This window comes from Hemicordylus capensis, chromosome 1 (genome assembly GCF_027244095.1).
Source record: "Hemicordylus capensis ecotype Gifberg chromosome 1, rHemCap1.1.pri, whole genome shotgun sequence".
Taxonomy (NCBI): domain Eukaryota; kingdom Metazoa; phylum Chordata; class Lepidosauria; order Squamata; family Cordylidae; genus Hemicordylus; species Hemicordylus capensis.
In genome coordinates this window covers 95,724,174-95,733,806 of record NC_069657.1, presented here as the reverse complement: position 1 = coordinate 95,733,806, position 9,633 = coordinate 95,724,174, and the positions used below count along the sequence as shown (strand labels likewise).

Genomic DNA, 9,633 nt, shown 5'->3' with positions numbered 1-9,633 from the left:
AAGGCCTTGGGCCTGATCCAGCAGGGCTGTTCTTATGTTCTTAAGGCACGCAGCAGCACCCTCACGCAACTCCTCCTGGGCTTGTAGTATTATGCAAAGGACTATGAGTCCAGAGTGCTCCTGTGCTCCAAAAGGAGGCTTGCTGATCTTCCACAACATTGCTGGCCCTCATTTTTTAAAAGACTATTTACTAAGAAAAGACTTAATAGAAACAAAGGCAAAACTACTTTTGGCCTGTAGGTGGCATAAGCACAACATTGTCAGAGCCCCAGAAATGGTAGATTAAAACAGCAGCATCTCTGTTTGGCCATTGCTTATGGCCATCTTATACATGTTTCCTTTTTGTTATTTATTAAATATTTACAACAGTATTTTAAAAAATTCTTCACAGGTAGGAATGGAAAGAATTATGTATAGATTCATTTTATGGATTTGAAAATATAAAATCTATATTTCATGTACAACTGTTCATATGGAACCATTTTTGTCCACTCCTTGAAACTTAGCATCAACAGGTTTAAAAAGTAGGGAACCTGTCTTGTGCTTTCACCATAAAACTTAATATTTTTTAATTGACATTACATTTTGATAGAATGCTTAAAATAATCTCCCATTGAGTTGTGTTGTATTTCAACTTCAGCAACAAAGTCAGTATTATCATGCATGATTTATGAGTTGCATGTTGCCCTGAGAAGCTTGGGTTCAAGTCCTACATCTGCCATAGACTCAGTGGGATTTTGGGCAAGTCATTGTCTGTTCACCTCAGTTCTCCATCTGTAAAATGGGAACAATAATCACCTTACCTCAGAGGTTTGTTTTCAAGGTGAACACAGCAAGGATTCTGTAAATAAAGAGAGGTTCATTTTGCTAATATGACTTTTGTTATAAATGTTGCCCCACAGGCACTACAAATGAAGTGAGAAATTATAGTATTCATGCCAAACCTAGATTAACATTATCAACTTTTAAAATACATCATAAAGTGAATGCTACATGTCACTTAAAAAAAAAAGATGAGTATTTATATACTGTTTTTCAACTGAAGTTTCCAAAGCAGTTTACATAGACATACATACATACATACATACATAAAATGGCTCCCTGTCCTCAAATGGCTCACAATCTGAAAAAGAAACATAAGATAGACACCAGCAACAGCCACTGGAGAGATCCTGTGCTGGGGATGGATATGGCCAGTTGCTCTACTCCTGCTAAATAAAATCACCACTTTAAAAAGCTGCCTCTTTGCTCAGTTAGCCGGGGAGATTTTAAGAGCAGATTGATAACATGCACTATTAAGCACGGCAGTATATGCTATGCTAGTGTAACCTACTGAGAAAGGCTGCAATAAAGACTAGTAGAAGTTACTTCCATGTAACCATGCAGCAAGAGACTGGATCAGGAAGTCATGGTTCAGATCTCGCCACTGCCAACGTCTTACTTTAAGCAAGCCACTATTCTCTCAACATTATGCCCCTGTACCTCGCTGCAGTATGGACATAATTATTCCAACCAACCTTACAGAGTTTTGCAAAGATTACTAAAACAACAGATATCGTCATTCTAAAGCATAAATAAATGTAATCTATTATTAATTTTGTCGGTCTACACAAAGGCTGCAATCCTATGCACATTTAATGGGAGGCAATCCCATTGAACACAATGGGGCTTACTTCCAAGTAAACAAGAATAGCATTGTCTAAAAGTTCCACTTTCCTCCACACAGTGGCGTCCTCAATTACAGCATGTTCTCCCATGATAATATCTATGTCTAATTACTTGTAAAACTTGTCATTTTATATTAAAACACCAAATGCTTTTATTAGTTATGTAAAGAATGAATTGGAGCTAGTGGATTAATATATTTTAATAGATGACCGAGAGAAGCAATTACGTATTTTTTTAACAGCAGCGGTGAAGATAGATTAAACTGCCGCTAGATTGGACACATATTTAATATTCATATTAAAAAATGAAACCTTTCTACTAGAATTTTGAAAATGTGTTGATTTTGTTCATGACACGAATCCCCAGTACCTGGCAAATGGCTCACCTGGATGAATAGCTCACTTGGAGACTGCTGGGATCAGGCCTGAGTTGAACTACATCCCCCAGGGATGACCTTGGCATTAACGAAGCAAACCCCTACTAACTGTGGCACAGCGAGGAAATGCTTGACTAACAAGCTGAAGGTTGCTAGTTTGAATCCTCGCTGGTCTGTTTCATCTATATTGGGCAGCAGCAATATAGGAAGATGCTGAAAGGCATTATCTCATACTGCGCAGGAGGAGGCAATGGATACCTTTACCTTACTAAATGAGCAAAGAGCTACCTTTTAAAGTGGTGATTCTCTTGTATTTAGCAGAGGCAGAGCAACTATCCCTATCCAACCCCACCACTGCATCCCTCCAGTGGCTGTTGCTGGTCTCTATTTTGTGTTTCTTTTCAGATTCACCCCACCCCGAGCCCTTTTGGAACAGGGAATCATCTTGTTTATTATTCATTTTTCTATGTAAACTACTTTGAAGACTTTTCTTGAAAAGCAGTGTGTTTGTGTGTGTGTATCTATATCTATATATCATAGTTATAGTCATAACTATGCTGCTAGTCATTCATAGCAGCAGTAAATGGTACCTCCTTATCAGAAACAGTATACCTCTTGATGCTAGATACCAGGGATAAACCTCCGATGAGGCATATTGCATTGACTTGTGAAATTCCAAAAGCATCAAGCTTGCCACTGTGAATGCTGAACTGGATGGCTCTTGGTAAATCAAGCAACAACATTCTTATGGGTAGACAACCAACAGAGTTGTCTTAAAATACAGCCTTCATTTATTGTGAGAGTTCTATACATGTTCCCATACTCGAATGGCATACCAAGTGACTGATCAACCTTTAAATAAGTAGGCATGAATATGTAAATACATCTTAAAAGGCTACAAAATTGTGCAAGCACAGCAGGCAACCTCTGTTCCTAGTCATCAGTAATGTCATGGGTCAACTATCTAAAGCTACCTTTGGCATCCATGCAACCACATTCCAGTCAGCATTCAGATTGTGCTGGGCCCTGCTTAGCTGCAGAAAGAACTGTGTTTTCCCAGGAAATACATATCACTGTTCGAGGTCTGGGGAAATGCAATATCCCCCTGCAAACCAACATGCTTCTTTGATCCTGTACAATAAATGAGCAATGACTGCTTTTGCTGGATAAACTCATTCCTAAAAAGATCATAAGAACTGGGAAGGAATAGTACTGTTATGTTCAGCCAAGGGCACATTTTAATTTGGAGAAATATATGCAGTTCAAATTGCCTATGGTCAAGGAGGATATTGATAGGGAGATTCAGAGAGTTCAAGAATGACAAGAGATCATATAAAGAAAGTCCCTCTTGATTTGGAAGAGATTAAAAGAGATGTACCTCTTTATATGGAAACTGTCAATGAAGGTTCCTTCTGTGATACATCTTAGGTAGGGAGAGTAATTCTGCTTTAAGGCAAGTGGCTGGCCTGTAAGACTAGGTAGTTTGTAGTTTGGAGTGATATCAGAAGCATGCCCAAGCCCTGTTAAGGTTCTAGTGCATCAGCTGACCCTTGGAAGCCTTATTATTTTTCACCTCTCAGTCACAGCTTCCCCTTTCGCCCACCCTCACAGAACAATGCCTCTCAGCAGGGGCCATGTTCACCCATCTCCCTGGCCGCCCCTCAGAGTGAGGGAGATAATGAAGAAAATAGGGAGGGGTGGAGCTGGGGGGCCCTCAGGAGCGGGGAGGTCTGGGTTCTTTGAACCCATCTGCTCAATTATAGGTAGATCAGATCATGGCACTCACCTGTTCTTCACACACCTGTGAAGAACAGGCTTCCACTTGTCCAGTAAAGTCGTGAGAAGTTATAATAATGGCAGAATCATGATTTGCACATGATGTCTTGAAATAAGCTGGAAATCTGAGGAGGGAGAACAGTTTGGATTCATATGCCCCCCCCCCAAAGGGTGGATGTGTGGTGGGGAGACTGAACTTGAGAGTGAAGCTAACAGTCATACCCATGTGTCTGGATCCCTACAGACCCAGCTTATACTCTAAGGCTGGAATCCAGTGTACACTTTTTTTTAGCAATCAAAACACACCAAACACAGCAGAACTTATTTCTGGGTAGACAAGCATTGGGACATCCTGCGGATGAAGAGAGCTGGTTGCCACCTGCCTAGCTCTGCCTTCCCCTGAAATCCTCTTAAACCTTTTTGTTGCTGTTTCAACTTCCAGTTCGAGGGGACGAGGGTGGTGGGGGAAGCCTTGAAATAGTAGGACTCAAACCCTTCTTCGTAGACTGCAAACAGTTTCTGCTTAATAGTCAGTATACTTATTAGTGCAATTCTACAGAATGGGAAACAGTTTAACTGAAATAAGAATAATGGTGTTAAATCATAGCAAGGAACGAAATTGGAGGAGACGCGGGGGGGGGGGCGCGTTTATTCAGGCCTATCTATCAAAAGAGAAGCAGACTCGTAGATTGAACATAATGAATCAAATTATGTTCCTTCCCACGACATTTCGAAGTGGCTACAAGAGTACTATAGCTCTCCTGTCGGTCTCAAAGACAGATAGGAGCCTAATAGAATAGTTCAAATGATGTTCTTGGAACGAGGGGGGGTGGTGGCGGTTGGGGATAATTAATTATGACGGTTTTGTTCTTGTAGGATTCGGTTGACTCACAGCATTCTTCTTCCCATCCAAGGGTTAAATGCCCTGAAGCAAAGCTCTGTATTAATTTTGCTACTAGGGCGAAAATCCATGCCATATTCCACCCCTAACCTAATCTTTACACCACAACTCAGCGCCCATCTCCTAATCTGCCCCCGCTCAAACGGAGAGCTATTTGAATGAAATCTGAACAACGTGCCCCTCTCCCATCTTTTATTCTAAACGTGCCGACTCCTTTGTGCTTCCCAAACGGGGTGGGCGGAGGGAGACGCAGCCGGAGGTCGCGATCACCCGCCCTACCCCTTCTCAGAATTGCAGCCGATCTCCGCTCGGGACAAGCCGCTGGGGCAGCAAATGAGCGCTCCAGCGCTCGGGGGTGATCGGAGAGCGCCCCAACTTCTTGCAACCACCCCCCTGGGCAGCCACTCCCCGGTAGCGGGACCACCCTGTGCCGAGCCATTGCCGCTTTAAGCAGAAAACCATGCTGGGCTGTGGGCTGGGTCCCTGTGCCCCCCCTCGCTTCCCCACGTGGTCTCGGTGCTTGTGAATTTCAATCGCTGGAGGGTTTCGGTGCAGACATCGGTCCGCAGCTGAGGACGGGGTACAGTCCGGAGAAGCGCGCCGCTCTCGAGGTCGCAGGCTTCTCTCTGCGTGGTGGGGCAGGTGGCTCCCGGTGCCGGCCAGCCACAGCCACAATGAGCGAAGGCAGCCCGGATCAGGAGAGCCGCGGGGCTGCACTGCCGCCGCCGCGTCCCAGAGCAGCAGACTGAGACAGCGGCAGCAGCACCAAGCCCAGCCGGAGGAGGAGGAGGAGGAGAATGCACCGAGCGGGTCTGGCCGGGCTGGGCTCCGTGGCCGTGCTCTGGCTGCTGGCTTTGGCTTCTCTGCTAGCGCTGTGGAGCGGGCGGATCGTGGAACCCGGCGCCATCGGAGCGGAGCTCTCGCAAGGGCAGCCCAGATCGGAGCTTGGAGATCTCCGGGAGGCAGCGGCAGCTACAAGTCGTCTCCTCCGCCCTCCAAGTCAAGCCGCCCCGAAAACTTTCCGAGCGCTGCTTACGGTGCCGGGACAGCCTGCGGAGCCCCAGGAGGGGCCGGGCGAAAGCGGACAGGAGCCGCCGCCGCCGCCTCCTTCGGACCGTCCCCGCCGGGAGAGGCAAGGAGCGATGGGCGGCGTGGAGCAGCAGCTTCCCGCCTCGCCTGTGCGCGGGGGGATCTTCTGGAGCAGGGCGCTGGAGGCTCAGGTGCCGCCGGGCTTCTCGGCGGAGGAGACGGCCTCGTGGCTGCGGGCGGCCCGGGAGGCGCGCGTCGTGTCCCTGGAGCGGGGCGGCTGCGGCCGCAGCTCCAACCGGCTGGCCCGGCTGTCGGACGGGAGCCGCGCCTGCGTGCGCTACGGCATCAACCCGGAGCAGATCCAAGGCGAGGCGCTCTCCTACCACCTGGCCGGGCTGCTGGGCATCCAAGAGCGCCTGCCGCCTCTGGCGCTCTCCCGGGCGGACGCCCGCGGCGGGCAGTGGGCGCAAGTGCGCGACGAGCTGCGCGGCTCTCATTGGGCCGAGGGCGCCGTGGTGAGCCTCGCGCAGTGGGTGGACAATCTGACCGACGTGGTGGCCCCCGCCCCCTGGCGAGCCGAGTCCGCCGCGGCGGCGGGGGCAGGAGCGGGCAGGAGCCGGCTGCAGCCCCTGGCGGCGGCGGAGCTCCGAGGCCTCAGCCCGGCGCAGCTGGCGGAGCTGGTGCAGTGGAGCGACTTGATCCTCTTCGACTACCTGACGGCCAACTTCGACCGCCTGGTCAGCAACCTGTTCAGCCTGCAGTGGGACCCGCGGGTGATGCACCGGGCCACCAGCAACCTGCACCGGGCCCCCAACGGGGGGCTGGTCTTCCTCGACAACGAGGCCGGCCTGGTGCACGGCTACCGGCTGCTGGCCATGTGGGACAAGTACAACGAGCCCTTGCTGCGCTCCGTCTGCGTCTTCCGCGAGGCCACCGCCCAGCGGGTGCGCGAGCTGCACCGCCTGCGCAACGCGGCCTCCGAGCTGCTCCGGCTCTACCGGACTCAGGAGCCCCTGGCCGAGGCGCTGGGCTTCCTCTCCGACCACCAAGCCCAGCTGCTGCAGGACCGCGTCGATCTGGTCCACAAGCACATTGTGCACTGCAAAGCCAAGGCCGCCTCGCCGCCGCTGTGACCTGCTTCGCCGGGCTGCCTTGAGCGGAGCCAAGGGGGAGGCCCTCGCCCTCCTGCCGGCCCGGGGAGCTGCTGAACCAGACTCACGCTCGAGCCCGCGGGGCAGGGCATGTGCCTCTAGTCGGAGCCTTACTGAAATCTCGCATAGGAATGTGGGACCAGTCCCAAGTGCGAAGGAACTGCCTTGGAAGACAGCGTCTTTGGGGGAAAGCGCCAATCTGTGGTGCCCAGTCAGTTCACGACTGGGATCCCTCGCAGAATGTCCTCTTCCTTTGTTTGAGGCTGGCATTTTAAGACCTAGTCCCAGAAGTGAAGCCTCTTGCTCTTTTCAACAACACCCACTGCTACCAACCTCCTACACTACCCACGAATGGGAGATAGTTGGGAAGGATGCACTAAAACTACATATTTATGCTTTTTTTTTTAAGGCAGTAGAGGTAACTTTGACCCCATGCACCTGTTCTGCACTATTATAAAACCAGACCAGAAAACACCCTTCCTTTGCACAATATTTGTTAGGAGTCATGTGTAAAGGGGTCTTGGAGTACCTGGTATTACAGGTGTGAAGCAAAGTAGGTGTGAACCTGATTAGTCCTGGAGTCATTGGGAGACCACTAGGAGCCCCATGTAAATGCTAAATATCTCACTGTATTAGTTTCACACTAGGCTTCTCTTTCCAGAGTGGATTCTCTCCCTCTATGGATTTTAAGGGTTTCCCTTAAGAATTTGCTCTGTAAAAAGACTCTGTACAGAAGCTATTATCTAGAGTTGGAATGGATCAGCTACCTTTCCCTTTCAGTGGGAGTTACGTAGGCACACAAGTATTCTCTGCCACCCTTTTTTTTTGAGGGGGGAGAATCCAATAACTTTGAAAACTGAATAGCATTTGTAAATGAATAACTGATACCGCAATGTGGGGCTGTGGATTAGTAAAGTTGCCCCACCCTTGGAACTGCTTTTTGTGGTGGATCTCCGCAGCCAGAAAAAAGATAGTGTCAAAAATGTATAAGAAGTGTGCAGAAAACACCACTTCTCCAGTAGCTCTTCACCTTTCCAGTGAGAAGCATTTGGCAAAGCTCCTTGGTTTCTTAGTGTGTCTGTTTTATATGTAACCACTGCTGTATAGTAAAATAATTGACTAATGGGGTGACAGAGGAGAAAAGATTCCCAGGTTTATAGTATTGTCAGTGTAGCAAATTTTTGAAGCATTAATCAGATTGGAGTGGGGTGGGGGTGGGGAATCAGTTTCATGCACTTTACTTTTTTCTTATTTTTTTATAAAAAGACCTTTTTATTTTGAAAAAGTCTGCATTTTAGGTACATGATGTATGTTCTTAAGCTCTTCTGTAACATACTAAAGAAATGGATATTTCAGTAAAATGTGTTAATGTTTTGCCTTATTTGTGCTGGAGGTTTTGGCTTTCACGATTTTATGCAGTAACCTACCTTTATTGCTGCTTATGTTTCCTTCCTTTCATCATTAATCGATGTTGTTTTCTCTGTCACTAACTCCATTGGACTGAATCGAGTTATTCCATATGTTGGCAAGAGAGAACAGAACGTGGTCTTCAACACTAATTTTTTAGGCTCGCTTTTTGTCTTAGCTTATCCAAAGCCATATGTGTATCAGGTAACACATAACACATGTGTCATGTAATCACTATTACTCTCTGTAAGTATCCTTGCACAAATTTACAGGAAGATAATTAGGAGGGGTGTGTGTTTGTGTTTAAACTGACTTGATTCAGTCAGTTAAAGTTTCAACACAGACTAGTCCTTTTGGCTGCTGTGAACACTGCAAAAAACAACAATACTCCCAAGGACTGCAAAACATGACCTACACTCTAAGAGATGCTCTTATTCAACAGCTGTTCATTCCCTTTCCAGTTTGGTTTCTGGGAAACCAATAACAAATGGAAAGGTCTACGTTATTTTTTCTTGTCAAAACTTCATTTTACGCTACAGAACAGTATAATCCTATAATTCTGTTGCAGCAAAAAACAAGAAAGAGTCCTATAGCAGCTTAAATACAATCAAATTTAGGATAGCATAAGCTTTCATGGACTGAAGGCCACTTAATGTGCCTGATAATAAGCTATTGAGGTGCCATGGGACTCTTTAGTCATTTCACTTTCATTTCTGTTCTGATTCTGATGGGAATGGTTATAGAAGCTGGAAGCAAATGCATTTAATTTTCAGTCTAAAGTTCAGTATTCCAATCTAGCTAGAGAGATCAGTGAATGGAAGGAGCCTTTGCACATGCACATCCCCTTCCCCATTATGATACTCCTCTAAATGTGTACATGAAGATTCACACCTTCATGCAGGGCCACATGGAACAGCTGGTGACCTTTCAATACAATATCTTCTATGGTGACTTTGTGATGAGGTTGTGGCTCAGAGCCTCCATTTTGCATGCAGAAGGTCCCAGGTTAAATCCCTGGCATTTTCAGGCCCTGTGGTTGACTTTGGTAGAATACAGGAGGGGTTTTCCATTGCCATCTCCCACGCAGTATGAGATTGTGCCTTTTGGCATCTTCCTATATCGCTGTTGACCGATATAGGTGTTTCCCATAGTCTGGAAAACATCCCAGCAGAGATTCGAACTGGCAACCTCTGGCTTGCTAGTCAAGCCATTTCCCACTGAGCCATAAGGTGGCTGTACCATAAAAGTAAGTGTGGCTGACATCCTTTTGAGGAGGAGACTATCCTAAGGAAGATTGCAGTGGTAAACCCCCATTGCCAATAGCT

General features: G+C 47.3%; 1 protein-coding gene across 1 annotated transcript; it reads left to right on the top strand.

Moving 5' to 3' along the window:
- Positions 1-4,686: 4,686 nt before the first annotated feature.
- FJX1 (four-jointed box kinase 1) lies at positions 4,687-8,282 on the top strand. The gene has a single exon (XM_053283717.1). It carries the CDS (start codon positions 5,519-5,521, stop codon positions 6,881-6,883), a length of 1,365 nt encoding a protein of 454 aa, XP_053139692.1. The 5' UTR covers positions 4,687-5,518; the 3' UTR covers positions 6,884-8,282.
- Positions 8,283-9,633: the final 1,351 nt, after the last annotated feature.